The sequence below is a fragment of the Coenobita brevimanus genome, chromosome 19, assembly GCF_032717465.1.
Source record: "Coenobita brevimanus isolate Jiangsu-jjx chromosome 19, ASM3271746v2, whole genome shotgun sequence".
In the NCBI taxonomy this organism is placed as follows: Eukaryota; Metazoa; Arthropoda; class Malacostraca; order Decapoda; family Coenobitidae; genus Coenobita; species Coenobita brevimanus.
This window is the reverse complement of record NC_136972.1, coordinates 26,780,550-26,800,432: the sequence shown is the minus strand read 5'-3', so window position 1 is coordinate 26,800,432 and position 19,883 is coordinate 26,780,550. Positions and strand designations below refer to the sequence as shown.

The window sequence follows — 19,883 nt, the reverse complement described above, 5'->3', positions numbered from 1 at the left end:
AGGAAAGAAAGACAGAAGAGGATTTTCATCTGGCAGAACTGGGCTTGTGTATCCACATATCAGTGTAACCTCACCAGGGTCAACTAGGGTCCTTCCCAGGGTAAGACACAGGGAAATATGAGGAGTTTGGCTACCTGGTGAATACCACAGCTGCTCCACCCAGGAAGCACAATGCCAACACATGAAGGCTCCTCATTAATACCTGTAGTACAGTATAGTCAACTGGAGTAGAATTTACCTGGCAAGATGTTATTATCTCATGCTACAATCAGAATTCAAGATGGAGGGATAGCAATTTTCACCCAAGTTAAAGTAAAAGGAGTACAGTGAAAAGGATAAGAGTCTGGTTGTCCATAGTTCAAATAACTGGCAAGACCAGACAACCTGTTTTAAATGGATAATCGGAGTGGTACGGTAAGAAAACTTTTAACAGTAATATACAGTAGACTAATTTCCTTGGAATATTATGATCCACCAAGCACGTCCAGTATCTTGGTGAGTGTCTAAAGAGTAAAAGTGACAGAAACACTAAACAGAAATCAATATAGTAAAGGTTGTGTTTGTGGAGGCATGTATGACACTTCAACGATAAAATGTGCACCTCCTTAACCAACTAGTGACCTGTACATGTGAGGTGACTGTTGACACTTTAGGGCAGAAGTTTTGCCACTGTTATCTCATGGTACCTGCAGCTGACTGGAGAAACAAGTGGTGAGTAGCTAAAAATTATCTGAGTCATAATTATCATCTTTAAAATTAATTCTGTGAACTTAATACAAGTGAGATGGGGAGATCTAAAGTAATGCTCCCTGAGCTCAACTCTACCGAAGGGTTCCCAATTTAAGACGAGAGAAGAGATCATAACGAATGTGACGAAGCACCTGCAGGAGATACCGAAAACCGAATTTGAAAATTGTTTCAAGCAGTGGAAACAACACTGGGCTACATGTGTCACGTCATACAAGGCCTACTTTGAAGGGGATTAGTGTCCTAGCTCAACAGGTTAGCTATTTATTTTTTCAAGAGCTTAAGGTCAAATACTTTCTGAACAGACCTCATAAATACCAAACATTCTATAGCAATCACAGTGCATTACAATATTTAACTCACCCTCACACTCACAGTTTGTTAATGCTGTGTTGGCTCTGCTAATATTTTGTCATGGATGGTGCACATCTCAAAGTCGAAGGATCTGATGTTACCATCTACATGGTTCACCAGCTGTGCTGATACTTTCCACTACTTACTCTAGACAACAGTACTGTATTACAGGTACTGGTTACTGGGTTTGCACAAGATACATAGTATTTTCTTGAGTTTAACCAAATGACAATCATACTATTGGTAATTAGGTTATATTATATTAATAAAATCTGAAATCTTTTGGGCTAAAATTTGTTAGAAGACTTAGTTTTAAATGACTTGGGATATATTAAATCAGGGTGATGGGTTATGTTAGGATAGTTTAAGTTGTTAGTATACAGGTGGTTAATGACACATTTTTGCACTGTTAATTACACTGTTCTAGAACTAAAATTGGTTTCTGCAGCTTTCTTGCATGACCTTTACAAAATTGAATGAGAAAGACTCCACAGTCCTATAGGTAAAGGACAGGGCTGGTCTCACTCATCATGGGCCGGTACATTTTATTTTGGGCTTAAGAGACTTTCTAATACCTTTCCCTTAATTAATCTGCCATAAAATCCTGACTACACTAATCTCCTGTATGATAACTGTCTTTTGAAGACAGACAAATAACATATATATGTGAGAATACTAATGTATCCCACGCAGCTGTGTGGTGCATAGGTGGACTGCTGGGCCTCAAGGAATGAGCCATTAAGCCTATGCCCAGACATAAAAGTAATAAATCATCAGCATCATCACCTAAATAAATAAACAAAAACAGAAAGGAAGAGGTGCTTGAAAGTCTCACAAAATGACAAGAATAAAACACTTAGGTCACTGCAGAAAACCAGTCCAACTCTTTTCTTAATAAGTCTATACACAGATGCAAAAACCTGTCTTATTAAAGTTATTAATGGTGGTATGAGTTAGGTTACAATGTCTTGTGCTGATACAAGGGAGTCTGGTCAGTCAGTTAGGTGGTTGTGATTAAGAGTCAAAATAGGAATATTATGGTGCATTAGGAAAACACTGGTTACATCAAAACAGGGTGGAGCAGGATGGGTTAGGTTACAATACTGAAAGTTAGATAACAGTGAAATTAAGTCAGGAAGGCAGAAGTTAAGCAATGTAGGCATTAGATTATACATGTTAAGGTTACACCAACTGATGTGGGTCAGATTAAGCTGGAAGGACAGACACAGATTAGTTAGGCTTATCACAGCAGAATCAAAGCTGGAACACTGAAGGTAACATTAGGGTAGAACCACTAACACTACATGCCCACACACAAACACAACCGACCCCCATCTTATCAACACTTAGCACAACTCTATACATACGTACTTGATTATTTCACCATCATTAAACAGGTAAGTAAATAAAGTTAGTACATTAATTTTATATAGGTAAAAAATTATAAGGTGTGTACATTAATTTTACATAAGCAGAAAAATACCAGCCAATCCCATTTTACCTTCTCCGAGGCATAGGGACCCAAGGCCAGGCTACCGTAGTCCAGTCCATCTTGGAGTAGATGGCCAAACTACTTCCCCTTGGTGGCATTACATGATCAAAAAGCCTCCAGCCACCTCTTAGGGATCAAACCTATCAAAGGTCATCACTCCTATTGTGTAATTTTTAACGATCAAAGCACCTAATGAAAGCTCGGGTGAAGGCCTTTCTAACAGCCACAATAAAAGTACTGTATATCTAAACACATAATTCATGACTGTCTAATTTCTAATACTTGACTGAAATGTTTCCTCCCTATCCAGCATTTAGAGACAACAAAATACCTAACAAAAAAGAAAAAAAAAGTATACAGAATAATAATAATAAAATATAATAAAAGCCAATACAAACAGGGACCCACAAAATACCCCCCACCTTCTCCCTGGTTGCTGTGTTCCCTACCTGCATGGCACTTAGAGCCAAATAAAACACAGCAATAAAACCAAATGGGACCGGTAACCCTGAAGATGCCAAATGATATTTTGGCAATCTGATTGCTATATACTGTACTTTAAGTTTCCTCCCTGCATAAGATCATACAAAAAAAAAAAAAATGACAACAATAAAATTAAACTGGATCAGAAAACCTATGTCGTTTGATATTTCTGCACCTCCATTAATTATTGTTTTCCACCTAGTATAAGACCACACAAAAACAATAACAAAAATTAAAACAATATAATTAAGCTGGATCTGAAACCTTGCAAAAAGCAAAGGGATATTTCTCCTATTCAATTATATACTTTAATCTTCCTCCCTACTTCTTAAGACCACACAAAAAACAATAATAAAAATGTGATAATAAACCTTGAGGATTCCACGGGCCTGCATCTTGGCAACCATCTCCAGTGTGAAGAGTAGCGTGATGGTCAGGTCCGAGATGAAGGTGGCATAGATGAGGCTCGGGTACATGGCTTTGGTCTTGGGGGTGTTGGCCGACACCGACACCAGTGACACCAACGAACACACACGTAGCAGCCATCGGATCCATCGCTGGAGGAAGACATCTAATGTATTATAATTATTAAACATTGCTGTCATCCCCATCATCATCATCACTATCATCATCATCCAAACCTGTATTCCCACTTCATTACCTTAATCACTATCACCAACTGACACCAGTAACACTCCATAACAGCCATTAGATTGAACACTGCAGGGAGCACACATATTTTCATTATTTATTGCTGCCATCTTCATTATGATCATCTTCATTACCATCATCATCCCAAACCTTAGTCCCTCTTTATTATTATTATCATCATCATCATCCCAAACCTCGGTCCCACTTCATTACCATTAACACTATCATCACATGATATCAGTAACAACACATGGCAGCCATCAGATTCAACACTGGGAAGAAGAGACATCATCATCATCATCATCACCATGACCCTCTTTCCCACCAAATGGTGTGGTTAAGCAGGATTCAAAATACTGTAGAGAAAAACACAAATTGGTAGTTTGACTCCTTCACTTAACTCCCAGGCTGAACAAAACAGTCTGCCATTAGTCAGTATAAAGAGAAAATACACACTCACAGTGAATGGGCTAATACTGTACTAAGAAACAGTAATATATATGGGGTGGGTGGGATAAAAAGAAACAATAGTAGAACAACAGTACTGTAATAACATACCTTATTGGCCCACTCGATATCAGCACTATCGTTGAGTGGTTCCTCTGGGCCGTAGTCAGCGAGGATGTTTTCCCCACGGAGACTCTGCTTCCGTCCCAGCATCCTGAACCACCTCCCACTCCTGCTTCACACTCACTGCTGCATCACTTTCCCACTACCCTCTTCCTTATTCAGGTCTGTGGGCAAGGTAAGCATAAATAATTTTCTGATCTAACATAAGAAATCCTTGCTCTGCTATCTTAAGCCCCACACCTGGGGAGACTCTCATTAAATAACCAATTTCATCTTCAAAAGAAGGAATTGTGATCATTTCCACATTTCCAAGACCTGATGTTGTTACTTAAACCAAATCTATCCAGTCAAGCAGGCCAGTCAAAAACAGGTAAGCAACTGCTTCTGTGGGGCCGTCCTACTGGTACAGTACAGTAAAGAAATCCAGCACCCCTTTGTGGTGGACAGCGCCTCACCAGGAATGGAATCAGTCCTTCCCCATGGCGAGGTACAGGGAAATATCAGGAGGTTTGATTCCCAGATGGAGGCTGCTGCTGCTCCACCTCAGGTGCACAGTGCCACCATGTATATAGGCTCCCATTCAGCACCACTGCATTACTGTATTTGCACTCTGATCTACTTTGATTCATGGTGATAGATTGCACATAACATAAATACAGTTATTCAGAACACACCATAAAATAAAAAACAGGTCATTTAATGCAAATACAGTAACTGTCCTACTTTTAATTCATGGTGACAGACAGCAAATAACACAAATAATTCACTATCTATATCACCAATATCTATTACCATTAATCAAAAACAGGTTAATTATACAAACTACTGAAATTTGGTACATACAGAAAAGGTCACTATTATAATCAACTACCATGAATCTGACAGAGGCCAATTACTGCATATACTGTACAGTTATCTGAGTAGCTACACACAGAGAAGATTACTATTCAGTATCTATTATTGCCAATCAAAAGTACTGGTAGGTTGATGAATATAAAATACAGCACAATAATCTGGTACAAGTAGAAAGGATCATTATTCCATTTTTGAAGATTAATAATTGAATTAAAGGCTTATTTTGATTTTTTCTGTGGAGTAACTGTCCAAAAGTTGTTTTTGGGCATTAATCCATTTTTAAAAAATCTTGAAAACACCCACAACATGGTGAAAATCAACCAAATGTGTAAAAAAATAAAAAAAGGTTAACTTGTTAGTTCAGTCATGTCAACTGGTTAATCTGGTTAGGTTAGGTTATACTCTTTTTACTCTTACCTGACCTAACATTATCTCCAAACTACATGTAACCACAGATTAATACCAGACTATGGGTGCTGGTCATGAAGGACTATGGCAAGAATGTGGAGCCATAGCATTGCCTTTTTTTCTGCCACTGAACTAATCCATGAGTTCACTAAGTTATGAGTCTATAGGCTAAAAATACACCTTCAATTTGAGTGCTTTCATATAACTGGGTCACTCACCATCTGAACACGGGTACGTCGGTTGTACATATCATATGTGGTTGCATAAAATTCAGTGCGTCATTAATTATGAGGCAGGATTGAGTCTCCTTGGTTACAAGTCAAATCAACACTCCATTCTGATTACAAATGACCATTAATTGAGCTGGAAGGGATTGGGGATGTCTGTCAGGTTAGAGTAACTTAAACATGACTACTTTTTCCTTTTTTTTACTTGACATTGCGGCTCCAGGTTCATTTAAAATGAGAAGCCGGTGAACTGAAGGCTGAAAGCTGTCTTTCTGTAATCCATCATCTTCTTTTGGAAGACTGGAGAGTACTACAATGTATCTGAGATAACCAAGCAGTTGAGCGACCTGCAGGTTATATCGGTGTCACCACATGACGGCGTCCCTCTCCAGCACGAGCACACACACACTCACCTGTCATGTCTAGACGTACACATTACTGGCTGACAGTAAGGTAGGGCGAGTAAGACACCGAGGCCAGTATGGCAGGGAGATGAGGAGAGGCTGAGGACCTGCGCTGTCACAGGGAGATGAGCGAGATGTGTCAGCGCAGTTTCAGTGTTGCCAATCTATGAGCTAACTCAAGATTAAATAGGATGTTAGTCACGAAGAAGTGCCATAAGGTGTTGAACAAGTGTTGTCAAACTGTTGGCTTACAAGATATTAAATATGACGCTAGTCGCGAAGAAATGTCATAGAAAGTGTGTTGAGCCAGTATTGCCAATCAGTAACGACGAGAGATGCTACAGTGCCACAGAAAAGGTTGTGCCACTGGGAGAAAACAATCAGCAAAATGGGGTGGGGGGAATCTCCTCCTTAGTTAAAATTAATGAACTACGCTTCGTAACACATCTTCCTTAGTGATTCATTCTTAGTTACTGTTGTACGCCAAGGAACTTAGTTAAAATGAAGCTGATATGGAAGGCTTCGTAGCACTTCTTCCTTAGCGATTAATTCTTTTATTGCAAAATATTATTATACAAAACATATTAAAAAAGAAGACGGTAGGTCTTGTCGTCTTGCGGCAGAGAAATGTTCAAAAAATGTAATTCATAATGTTGTCTGGCGATAGAAAAACGCTACTGGCCATTATAGCACAATCTGCGACTATGTGCTCTTTGATTTCTTAACATATTTTTGTCAACGTTCCTTCCGCAAATATGCCACTACGAGGGAACACTCACGTCACCCGAAACCCTAAAGTTCGTACACTCGACAGAAAAACGTTCGAAAATGTAAATAATGACTTCTGGCTATAGAAAAACGTTAGGAAATTGTAAATAATATCGTCTGGTAATTTTAAAACGTTCGAAAAACGTAAATTATGTCGTCTGGCGATAGAAAAACGTTAGACAATGTAAATCTATCTATCTATCCATCTATTGCCAGACGCCGCAGCCCGCGTGGGGTGGCCACAAACAAATCACCTCCATGTCGCCCTGTCCCCCGCCATCTCACTGCCCCGCTCCCAGCTCACACCCCCCACTCTCATATACCTCTCCACTCCATCCCTCCATCTCATCCTTGCCTCCCTCACACTCTCCCCCCCTCCACCTCACTCACATACACTCTCCTTGTCAGTCTCTCACTCTCCATCCTCTCTACATGGCCAAACCACCTCAGTGTGTTTCTCCTGACAATTCCTATCACATCCACACCTGAGCGGGGTCCTCTTTCCGGACCGGAAGTAAAGCACCAACAAAGGAACAGGACATAAAAACTAGGCAGTATACCTTAACACATCTATTGCCTTAATTCTAAAACCGTTACAATATGATACAGAGTGATATTTGAGATACACGATACAGGGACACAGAGTTAGACTTTGTTAGCACAAAATACAGTTGTACTTAACACACGATATGATGCATGTATACCAATGTCTTTAGTTGTATATGTGTAGATAACCGTCTTTCATTCAAACCCAAAATATATATACATACGATGACAAGGGGAATACGCAAGGTTAAGGGGCTGGGGGAGGAATATTACTATAATGAAGTCAGGGTGCGGATTCTGGGAGGGTGATATTACTCTACTTATTATTATTGAATATTTCCACTCTATTGGGCATGTAAGTCTGTTGGGTTAAATAACAATAGCCACTGGTTTTCTATGGATCACACTCTGTCACTGTTCACTGTTCCTCTTCCTCGGGCTTATTTCGGTCTAAGGGGCGTCACTGATTTACCCGTGTTTCCTGAGTTGATTCACTCTGTCACTGTTCGAGGGGGAGGACCTCAGGGGGACTCTGCCTGTAACGGGCAACACACTACTCGCAGGGGAGTCACTGCCCGGGTCCGGGCCGTCGGTGAATCGCAGGGAGGCCCTCCTGTCTGGGGGCCTCGACCTGAAGGGAGACCCTTACCTCAGGGTCTCGTCGGTGGGGTGCAGGGAGGCCCTCCTGTCTGGGGGCCTCGACCTGAAGGGAGACCCTTACCTTAGGGTCTCGTCGGTGGGGTGCAGGGAGGCCCTCCTGTCTGGGGGCCTCGACCTTAGATGTGGCCCTCGGGGCTAGGGCCAAACAGCTGGAGGAGGCGGGCCTGACGTCGGCGGCTCCGCGGGGCGAGGGAGTCGGGGTTGCCCTCGCCTGTAGTCTGCTGGGTTCGCCTGGGGGTCCTGGGGCTGCGGTCGTCTACCAGGGGACGCACCGTCAGGGTTGAGCTGCTGCCTCGTCTCCTGCTGGTGCCTGCGAAAGACAGAGATTTCCCAGGAGTGGGAGGCAGATCCTGTCTCGGACTTTGCCTCCACTCTGGTGACACCTCCGGGGCAACACTCCCGGGTGGTGTCGAGCAGTTCCCGCAGGGGAAAGCGGTAGGTGGAGTGTACACGGAGACCGTGTCCTCTCCTATATACAGGGAGGGAAGCACAGAGGCGACTCTCTCTCCTGGGTCTGTCACAGCCGTGGCTCCAGGTCTTTTTACCCTGGGACCCACTTTTCGCTGTCTACTAGGGCTTCCTGCCCTTGGAGTGGCGGAGGGTACTGGAACCTCGTGGCGCACTAAAGGTCCTCCTGCCCTAGACGTGGCGGAGGGTACTGACACCTCGTGGCGCACTGAAGGGCCTCTTGCCCTAGACGTGGCGGAGGGTACTGACACCTCGTGGCGCACTGAAGGGCCTCCTGCCCTAGACGTGGCGGAGGGTATTGACACCTCGTGGCGCACTAAAGGGCCTCTTGCCCTAGACGTGGCGGAGGGTACTGACACCTCGTGGCGCACTGAAGGGCCTCTTGCCCTAGACGTGGCGGAGGGTATTGACACCTCGTGGCGCACTAAAGGGCCTCCTGCCCTAGACGTGGCGGAGGGTACTGACACCTCGTGGCGCACTGAAGGGCCTCTTGCCCTGGACGTGGCGGAGGGTATTGACACCTCGTGGCGCACTAAAGGGCCTCCTGCCCTTGAGGCGGTAACTATGGCCGTCGCCAAAACGTTACTTGGGACTGAATCCCGTTCAGTTCCACCCCACTGCTGGCGATGGTTGTCCCGCCTGCAAGGTCATTGCCGATCCTTGTTCACCTGGTGTCGGGGCAGTTGCGGGAAAAAGGGGCGCAGGTCAGTAGTGGGCGGGTGACCCTCTTGCCTGGGTCATTAGCCCCCCCCGTTGTGTCTTCCTGGGGTGATGGTGTGGTGGTGGCCCGGTGGTGGGGTGGGGGATGGCGGGGTGGGTGGTCCTGCGGCGGGCATTTTGACACCCACCCCAAAATTGAAATTGATAAATTCAATCATAATCCAATCATAATTTCACCATACCTCAACTTACATTAGCTAATCTAACCAAATCTGACAAAAAATCTACCCAGATCTTATAATAATTAACCTAATCCAAACACCTGAGACATTAATATAGACAAGGGCAGGGCCTCTCTGTTCTGTAGACTTAATTGTCTTTGGGGGCTTGTCCGGTCTCTTCAGGGTTTTCCTACCGGTTCCTTGATATTCATTCTCAGATGCTGAATAATTTTCTTCGGGGGTCAAGTTTTAGAGTAAGTTTTAAACACACAACAGTTTGATATTTAAGTTACATGACCACTGACTACCTAGTTCTTACCCAGCGTTGGGCCATTTCGTCTCATTTCCATTCCATGAGCCAAATACTGTATTATATTTTCACTTACTGTATATTCGGCTTTGTTATGTATCTTGTTGTTGCCAGATAGCTAACATCCTAAGAATCTAGCATGTGTCCAACTGATCGCCCATGATTCATACGTACGACAACTTTGTACAACAAGGAAGAAAGGTTGCTGGTTCCTCGAATGCAGTGATAAGAAACAGAGAACTGAACATGGAAGTGAAAAAGTTACTACATGACAGTATTGTAATACCATCTCTAACGTATGGAAGTGAAGCTTGGACCTTGTTGGAGGGACAGAAGTCAAGACTGAGAGCAGTGGAGATGAGTTATTTGAGAGGAGCATGTGGAGTCACATGGAGAGACAGACTGACAAATGAGGATGTGAAGGAGTGTTGTGGTGTGGATGTGATAGGAACCATTAGGAGAAACATATTGAGGTGGTTTGGCCATGTGGAGAGGATGGAGAGTGAGAGACTGACAAGGAGAGTGTATGTGAGTGAGGTGGAGGGGGGGGGAGAGGGAGGCCAAGGATGAGATGGAGGGATGGAGTGGAGAGGTATATGAGAGAGTGGGGTGTGAGCTGGGAGCAGAGCAGTGAAATGGCGCGGGACAAGATGACATGGAGGCGATCTGTATGTGGCCACCCCTTATGGGATTAAGGCGTCTGGCAATAGATAGATAGACGACAACTTTGCACCAGGCCTTAGCCCTCCCTGGGGTAGTGGTAATGCTCTCGTCTAGCATCTGCTAAGACGGGGGTTCACGCCTTGCTCGGGATGCGAAAAGTTTCCCTGACGAAGCAGGTGGTCACTGTCCTTCTTGAGCAAGAAGATGGGTGTGTGCGTGTGTGAAGGTCAAGACTTTGCCCTTAGATCGGACTATATGAGCTCTTGGCTCTCTTCCGGGAGGGTAAAACGCTGATGATCACAACCATCACGTGATCCTGACAGACTCGGTGAATTACTTGCACTGAATAGTTTTCAGCACCTGATAAGTATGATATATATCACTAATAGTTTAGCGAAATTAATAAATCTGTAGCAAAATAAGTACCATCTATAACTAAAATATAACTGATTTAATCATAATTTTGAGTAGATGTATTGTCAGTGATTTTAATGACATTTTTCTTACTAAAATCCGTCCGTCAGTCTAAAAATAATAATTATAATAATAATATGGGCTGACTATTTTCCCTTGAATTAAACACTACTCTCTCCAGTTGGTGTAAATAACTAAAGTATATAAGGAACGACGAATTAAAGTATGCTCAGTGGTCGCCAAAATGTCTGATCGAATGGTGACGCGCTCCATGAAGCGCACCGAGCTGGAGGCGCAGACCAAAAAGAAAATCGTACAGGATGGGGGGAGATGGCGGCAGGGAGAGCAGAGAGCAGCCGCGGCCAACAAAAGAAAGGCTGTAATGACTGCTAAGAACACTGGCAGGACGGAGGCCAGGGCAGCCAAGGCCATGCCCGCCAGAACCAAAGCAGCCAGGGTACTACCGGGTTTGGCAAACTGTCTACCTTGCTATGATATTACTTTCTCACCCGTACCCGCCATGAGGGAGGGACCCGACCTCATACCCTACCTCAAGGATCACTTAAAAAAACCGCTGTTATCCCCAAATGAGTTGCGCGCAAAGATACTTGGGGAGTGGGTGTTCTTCAAAATTGATACCGGCAGCACGGTAAATTTCCTGGACCGGAATGTAGCTGTGAGGATCGGTTTACTGAAAGAAGCGGGAAGGCCACCGCACGAGTTCCGGTATCCGATACCCAACTGGGACAGGAATGTGGGGCTGCTTCTGCTTCTCTACCCAAACGTACAAGTCAGTTTGACAAGACAAATCAAATTTTACACGGATTTTTATGTGGTGGAAACCCTGTTCCCGGAGCCCATAAATACACTTGGACTGCCAGTTTTGCAGAGACTGGGCGTCGTCCATAACATGTCGCCATATACACCCGCACTGTATTTCAGAAAATTTAGGATGAACCTCCCTTGTAAATTCTGGGACACGGACGGAAGGCTGGTGCATCTAAAAGGCACCATCCCAGCTCTACTCGATAAGAAGATGCTTAAACCTGTTACGGCCGTGATCCACACCCTGGCGCCGCGGGGCATTTACACAAGTTCACAGTTTAATAAACGGCTCTTGTGTTGTAAGCCCTAGTATTTGGGCATAAGAGCCGGTAGAAGGGTACTGCAGGTCACTGTGGCAACACGCAATGGCGTACAAGACTTTGACCTTACCATTGGCCTGAAAATGCTGCTGCGCTACAGTTGCATTATCGACTATGGACACAACAAAATTTTCTTTCGAATCCGAGGAAAGACCTTCATGGGCTTTTTGAGGAGGCAAGAACGGGAAGCAAAACGTATGTGAGCATGAACTGATCATACTTCCTGTTTTTCATCTCTGATAATTACTTTTTCATTCATGAACTGACATCTGTTAACGACTACAGCTTACTAATATTGACTAATAAGTTTCTACTGTGACTTAGTGCTGGCTATAACTGCGAGTGAGTGGCGGGAACATGGTGATGCAGGTCTTGGGAAGTTGTTCTATCTATCTATCTATTGCCAGACGCCATAATCCCGTAAGGGGTGGCCATTTGACTTTGAGTTATTTATTTTACGGGGAGGGGCACTAACCCTCCACCAACCCACTTGCTGACACGTAGGGAGCACGTATGGTTTGGTTATATGGTTACCACCCAGCGTTGTAAATGTTTTCTTGGCTTGCAGGAAACCATTTGGCTTGTCACTAAATGTAAAGCCACCTGTAAAGGAAAGAAAAACAATAAGAAGTGACAGGAAAGATGGGAGAAATAGCAAGAGAGGAAGGCAGGCACAGAAAAATAATGATAAAGGCTAAGAAAGAAGTAGGCAGCATTACATCAAGTGAGTGAATGATGGTCGCCACCATCTACCACAGTGGAAGTTATTGGCCTTAGAAAATTTTAGTTTACAGGCTAAACGCAGTTTGGCCTTAACTTTGGTCTTTTCTGAATACCAGCATATTCAAATTTATGATTCCACTACCACCATTTCCACATACTTCTTTATTTTTAATTTCGCTAATTCTTGGCTCAACTTATTCTAGTGTTTTCAACCGTGGCAGGCCGGTGTTACTGACTGACAGGTAAATGAAACCTATACTTACTGTGTGCACGAAGGGGTTGTAAGCCTTAGTTCTTTACTGATAAGATTCACCTTTCTATATGTATTTGTTTTGTGATCTCCAGTACTCATTTTTGATGCACATTGATGCTGATGACTATTGTGTTTCGGCTGGTTCCTTTTCATCTGATAACCAGAAAATGACAGAGAGAGAGAGAGAGAGAGAGAGAGAGAGAGATCTGTTCATTTCTAGATGTTTGGTCACATTGCATCTAAAACATTGGAGGTCATGGACGATAGGAAATACAGCCAGAAGAAGACAGTTCCAGAGTTGACCTGTTGTATACATGAAGGACTAGGAGTATTGCTTAACTACGCATTAGAGTCGGACAGAAAAGGGATGACAGTTTGCTGCCACATCACATGAAGCTACGCTACCCGCAAACAGTCCACGAGAGCAATGACCACTGAGGTAGCGATAAGAGAGAGAGAGAGAGAGAGAGAGAGAGAGAGAGAGAGAGAGAGAGAGAGAGAGATGAAACTGTGAGGCGAAAAGACAGGGGGGTGAAGGAAGCCAGGAAGAAGAGGAAAATCAATGCGACAAAAGCCTGACTCCACTCTGCTGAGAAGAGCTGTATGTGGGGAGCCTCCCTATACATGAGCGTTGTACTCGACACAGGGTTGAATAAAATCCCTGTATATAGTCATCCGCTGTGCGGGGGAAAGGAAGGAACGGAGTCGGCTTAGCATACTTAATCTCTTGAAAGCAGATTTTATAAGAGGTAATATGCTTTTTCCAAGATAAATCTCCAGAGAATGAAACCCCAAGCATGTTCAGAGATGATGCAGGACTGAGCTGGATATTGCTAAAAATTAAAAGATACCCCTGCGGAAGATTTTGACTGGTCGGAAGATGTAAGAACTGTGTTTTTGATACATAAAAGAATAACAAGATTAGCCCAGTCGGAGATATGAGCCAAGTCAGACAAGTATGCCATAACTTACTACTGGACTGGAGAAGCGAATGGAAAGGTGAAAGGTGGAATCATCAGAGTGTGACTGGATAGGGTTAGATGATGAACTGGGGGGAGTTGGTGATTAGGACAGAGCCCTGAGGAACACTACAGCAACTATGGAACACCACAGCAGCTATAGAACGACCATAAAACAAGGAAGAGATGAAGACATGGAAGGAGAGAAGCAGGAAGAGGACAGTTAGAGAATTAAATACCCATCCCTGGCTGGAAAAATTAAAAATCCCGGCCAAATGTGCATATTATGTTTGAAAAGGCCACAAATATAAGTATAGTTGATACAGTAAATATGGATACACTAGTATAGTTCTGAGTTTATGTCGTTTATCTCGAAATAGAGTAAATATGGGTATAAATATATCGTTTTGAGTAATATTTATGGGGTTCGGAATGATGTTTTTGGGTAACTGCGTGTTGATTTTGGAATACCCATGATCGTTATAAGAAGGTAAATAAACACGGCGTTGGAATAGCTTTAAATTTATTATATACGAGGAAAATTCAACGTTTATGTCCACAATAGTGCGTTTGCTCTGACTTGACAAACCCTATTCAACTCATTTAGTGGTATGGTCAAATTGGACGGTCTGACTTTAGTAGTAACCAAGGAGACTCTATCGTCATCAAATTTGAAACATTACGAGAGGAGCATGTGGAGTGACGTGGAGGGACAGGTTGACGAATGAAGAAGTGAAGGAACGTTGTGGGGTAGATGTGGATGTGGTTGAAAAGATTAGGAGAAATACACTGAGGTGGTTTGGACATGTGGAGAGAATGGAGAATGAAAGACTGACTAAGAGGGTGTATGTAGGTGAGGTGGAGGGAGGGAGAGGGAGGGGTAGACCGAGGATGAGGTGGAGGGATGGAGTTGAGAGGTATATGAGGGAGGGGGGGGTGAGTTGGGGGGAGGGGAGTCAAATGGTGGGTGACAGAGTGACTTGGAGGCGTTTTGTCTGCGGCCACCCTTTGCGGGATTAGGGCATCGGGCTATAGATAGATAGACGATTTAGTATTAATATTATGGGCTTGGCTGAGTTCCATCAGGTGAATATACATTAACTTAAAGTCCTCTGCTGCTACAGTTGTTATTGCAGGGGAGAGAGACAGGAGAAACAAAGGACTCATTCCTATCTAATACCGTAACCAACTTCCCCAAAACTCTCATCAGATTTTCTAACATCCATAAATTAATGTTGAAATTTTTCAAGTGGCCAGGTTCCATCAGGTGAAGACAAACTAAAGACCACTGCTGCTGCTGTTGTTGAGAAATGATTTGGTAAATGTGCAGTAATGGATGGTCATCGTTATTCTGATAGTTTTCTAGCTTATCAAACTTAACCTAACTAACCTAGTCCACCTAAACCTAACAGACATAGCAAACCTAACCAAACTAGCATATACTGGACATATATCAGCAAACCTGAGTCTAAATAATGTACCAGTACACCAAATAATCAAACTTAGCCTAAGTTAACCAATCTAGCAGTATCTTAACTGAGAGGTATGACTGTCCAAAACTGCACTACAGTGTGGTTTTCTTTTCTTCACTTTGACCCAGATATTTGTCCATTTTAAGCTAATATCATGTACTGGTACCGGTGGCTCAGTGGCAGAATATTACAGTGCTACAGCTCTGTAACCTCTCTATAGCATTTCTTTGTGACTACTATCATAGTTTACTATTAATATATTATTAATTATCTGGATGGAGAGATGGCAATTTTTAGCTGTAAAAGGAGAAAAATTTGGGTTTCTGGAGTAAAAAAGAAAAAAGAAAGAGAGAGGGGGCAAGGGGAGTGCATGGCGTGAAACCACACTCACGCCAAAAATATTTATAATAATAGTAGTAATAAATGGAGCAAGGAAGCAAACACAGTAGTCATTTGGTTGTACTGTATCAAGGTTAGCTACATCAAGAATAAATCCCTTGAGCTGACTGAGTTAAACTGTCACAACACTAAATATGTATTTTACTGTACTAATTTTAGTCTAACATGGCCTAAAACTGCCCTGTCTTCATCTTGAATAATGAGCTGTAACAAGAGATTAACACCAGAATATGATGCTAGTCATGAAAAAGCACTATGGAAAGGATATAGAACCATAGCGTTGTCTTACTCTGTCACTGACATATGTGCATTAAGCTGCAAGAGGACAAAAATGTGGGGAAAGTTAAGGTAAGGTGTGTATTATCTTTATGAACAATTGCAGGGTTGGAAAACTGCAGCCCCAGCCTCAGTGGTGATGTCATTAGCCTCAAAAGTGACACTTGGAGCAGCGTGTTGTGTCACGGCTGCCACCATCGGTTATGTCCACTTCAAGCAAAACGTTGACAGGTTGGACTCATTAGCCCCTCCTCTGTTGTGTCAGACTCATTGGCTGCCTCTCTGTTGTGCATTTGATTGTTACCTCAGTGTCTGTTGTGTACTGTCTTGTGTTATACTGTTAGCCCACTGTCTGTTGTGTGTCATACTCATGAACCCACTCCTTATTATGTGTCAAAAATCATTTAACACACTCCCTGTCCTGTGTCAGACTTGGTAGCCCACTCTCTGTTGCATGTCAGACTTGATAGCACAGTTTGTTATGTCAAATCTGTTAGCCATCTCTCTGTTGCATATCAATCCTGTTATCTCACTTTCTGTTGTGTGTCAGACTTGTTAGCCCACTTTCTCTTGTGCATCAAACCTGTTAGCCCATTTCCTGTTGTGTGTCAAACTTGTCAGCCCACTCTGTGTTGTGTGTCAGACCCATTAGCCCACTCTCTGCTGTGGGTCCGTGGATTGTGCAGATTATAGTGCATATATTCTAATCTTACAAAGATTCGTAACCCATTCCAGCTCAGTTGATGGTCATATTTAGCCAGATAGGAGGGTTGACTTGACTAATAATCAAGAAGAGTCATTCCCGTCTATCTGTCCATTTATTGTCAGACTCCTGAATCCTGTAAGGGGTGGCCACAAACAAATTGCCTCCATATTGTCCATGTCACTGCCCTGCTCCCAGTTCACATCTCCCTCTCTCATATACCTCTCCACTCCATCCCTTCATCTGATCCCTGGCCTCCCACTCCCTCTCCCCCCCTCCACCTCACTCACATACACTCTCCTTGTTGGTCTCTTGTTCTCCATCCTCTCCTAATGAAAAGATGGGAATTTTATGCTAAGTTCAAGTAAACAGAGTACAGGTATATCCCTACCCTTTCACCACCAAAGACTTGGTTATGAAGTTTATACCAATTAACACTAAAGGAGGCAGCTATGGCAGTGATACAGTTTTTCACTATATACTATACCCCCTCTTGTATTGTATCAGATGACTTGCAGATCTCTGACATGAGTGGGCAGTGCTGCTATATATACATGTTCAAGTAATAGTTTACTGGTAATGAAAAGCATCTGATGTGTAGGCCCAAGAAACACCACTTTCTGTCACTGGAGAAGTGACCCATCCCCCACCCAGTGCTTCAAGGACGAGTACTGGTATACAGTAGGTGTAGAAGGCTATTGTAGCTATTAGGTTGAGAGAGTGGCTGTGGAAATTTGAAGGGCAAAAACATTGCCCCTGTGTAGAGGACCTTTGGTTTGTATAGCACTGTGATCAGAGCCATTTCGTGTGTCAAGGAGTGGAATATGGATGGGATCAGCCACTTAGTTTCTCAGTTTGTGCTGGAGGGGGAAGTCTTCATGTGGTGGTACTGATATAACTGGTTGGCCCTACTGTCTGCCTATACAGCTGTCCCAAAACTACTTTCTTAACTGCAGAAGGGCAGCTTAAGCCTGCAGTCCCATAGATTCATGTTTCAAATGAGCCTGGGGCTACAACAACAATAGCAACAACAATCCTCTCAGTCAACCATGGCAGCTACAAACAGTTAAAAACTTTCGGAGAAGTTTTCTTCAGCTCTGAACATTTTTAGATGCTGTTTTTCATTTAACTTATCACCACACAATTTTATGTATCATCATTGACAGTGACAGTTTTATGTAGCCAAGAGAATTTTTATGTAGCCAAGAGAATTTTTATGTAGCCAAGAGAATTTTTGAGAGTCTAAGGATTAATAATTTTTTCTTCATCATTCCATCTGATTCTGCTGTGTCTTGTGTTGTGTGTGGTAACACTCTCAGTTCATCAGTATCTAACTGTGTGTGCTTGTCACTTAGGAATGATTTAATTCAGCCAAGGAAAGGCATTTTGTAATAAAGGGGTTAGTAACACAATCAATTCTGCCTAATTATAGTTTTTTTTTTTTTTTTTTTTTTTTTTTTTTTTTTACAGACAGAGGAAAATAATATGTAAATGACCAGAAAATAAAATGTAAGATCTAAACTCATGTGTTCATCCAATAACCTAATCCATCCCAAAACTCTACAGGGAGAAGCTGCATGAAGGCATAATCAAGGACGTGGAGAGGCAGCAGCGCCGGAAAGCGGAAAACCTGTACATCCTTCAGAAGCAAGCAGACCTCACCAAGCAGCTGCGCAAGGAACAGACCGAGCAGGGAAACACGGCAACTTAGTGGGAGGAAGATGTTTGTGGAAGCCTTAAATTATGTACATATGGGGTTAAAAGATGTGTTGGATGGAGATACAGTGTAGATCAGATGTTATGTTGGATGGAGATATGACTCTAAGTTTCCTAAAATAGGGACAGTACCTTTGCCACTCAAGATAGGAGTGTATGGTTTTATATTGCTGTATCAACAACAGTATATGTCCTTGGCCTTACCCTCACTCAGCTACAGCCTGTTATCCCATTCAGCTGTAGCAATAGCAGTAGTAGTTATAACCCCAGGCTCATATACAGTAGATGTGCATCTGGTGGACTGCAGGCTACAGTTGTCCTTCTTCCACAGGCTACCATCCTCCTTTTGGGGTATAGGGAAGAATTGGGGAACATTTGCATAACCAGACAGCTCCACTTCCCAGTCTTATTGGCACCACCACATGAAGATGTCATTCTCAAACACCCCATTAAACTGTGCAATTTTACATATTATCCAGTCTTCCTGTGCTCCTTCGTTCCATCCCACACTCTTTTCTTAGCCACACCTTATCGTGTCTCATCTTTAACTATTCATTCTTTGCACTCTGTATTTTTACATCTAATTGTTGTTTGTTTGTTGTTTTTCTTTCCATGCCACTTTTCTTATCATCATCATTAGCATCATCATCCATGCCACTTTCCCTTCTTATCATCATCATTAGCATCATCATCCATGCCACTTTCCCTTCTTATCATCATCATTAACATCATCATCAAGCCGCCAACCTCTTTTTTTTTCTGTTAAGAATGGGGTGAGGTTGGATTCAGAAAGCAGGGAAAGAGAAAAGCATGATAAAGGGAGAACTAATTAACAGCTTGCCCTGTGAAATGGATCACACAATAGTTCACCATTCAAACCACCAGAATCCTAGCTTCACCTCACTGGCAAGACTGTCCCAACTAAATACAACTCATTCTATCCCAGTCAGTATTCAATTGCCTTATGCCTTTCTGTCATTTAAAAGTCCTATTTTGATTCAGCAGCACTTAACTTTATTTCACTCTGGTTTCGTACATCTTGTTTTGGCATTGATGAGAAGCCAATCCTGGTTGTAGCAGCTTCAGCCTTCACCCAGAAGCCAAATCTCATACTTCCTGCACCATGCTATGGGGTGGATCCTGGTCCAACCCTGGTGAGGCATTTTCAGTCACATGGGGGATGCTGGATCATGCACGGCATATGTACTGTACTCCACCTGTAGGACAGTCCCACAGAAGTAGTTGCTTACCTGTGGTTGATGGGTTTGCTCAGCCAGGCCTAGACAGACCAGGATTAAGCAATCACAACAATGCCTGCCACTCTTCCTTCTTATAC

General features: G+C 43.0%; 2 protein-coding genes across 3 annotated transcripts in view; one reads left to right on the top strand and one right to left on the bottom strand.

The window, feature by feature from the left end:
• Positions 1-6,308, bottom strand: part of na (sodium leak channel non-selective protein na) — a 48,804-nt gene extending 42,496 nt beyond the window's left edge. Inside the window, exons 1-3 of the mRNA XM_080266194.1 lie at positions 6,201-6,308; positions 4,286-4,461; positions 3,448-3,633 (exon numbers count right to left, since the gene is read on the bottom strand). Coding sequence (XP_080122320.1) covers positions 3,448-3,633; positions 4,286-4,387 — 288 coding nt within the window. The 5' untranslated portion in view covers positions 4,388-4,461; positions 6,201-6,308. The remainder of the gene's footprint in view (positions 1-3,447; positions 3,634-4,285; positions 4,462-6,200) is intronic.
• A 9,936-nt stretch (positions 6,309-16,244) lies between these two features.
• Positions 16,245-18,989, top strand: LOC145391647 (protein PET117 homolog, mitochondrial). 2 transcript variants are annotated; one of them, XM_080266193.1, is made up of 3 exons: positions 16,245-16,359; positions 18,398-18,554; positions 18,879-18,989. In XM_080266193.1, exons 1-2 carry the CDS (start codon positions 16,268-16,270, stop codon positions 18,540-18,542), a joined length of 237 nt encoding a protein of 78 aa, XP_080122319.1. In that variant the 5' UTR covers positions 16,245-16,267; the 3' UTR covers positions 18,543-18,554; positions 18,879-18,989. The 2 variants fall into 2 exon arrangements, with proteins under 2 accessions (XP_080122319.1, XP_080122317.1); XM_080266191.1 differs by lacking the exon at positions 18,879-18,989 and having other exon boundaries at positions 18,398-18,810.
• Positions 18,990-19,883: the final 894 nt, after the last annotated feature.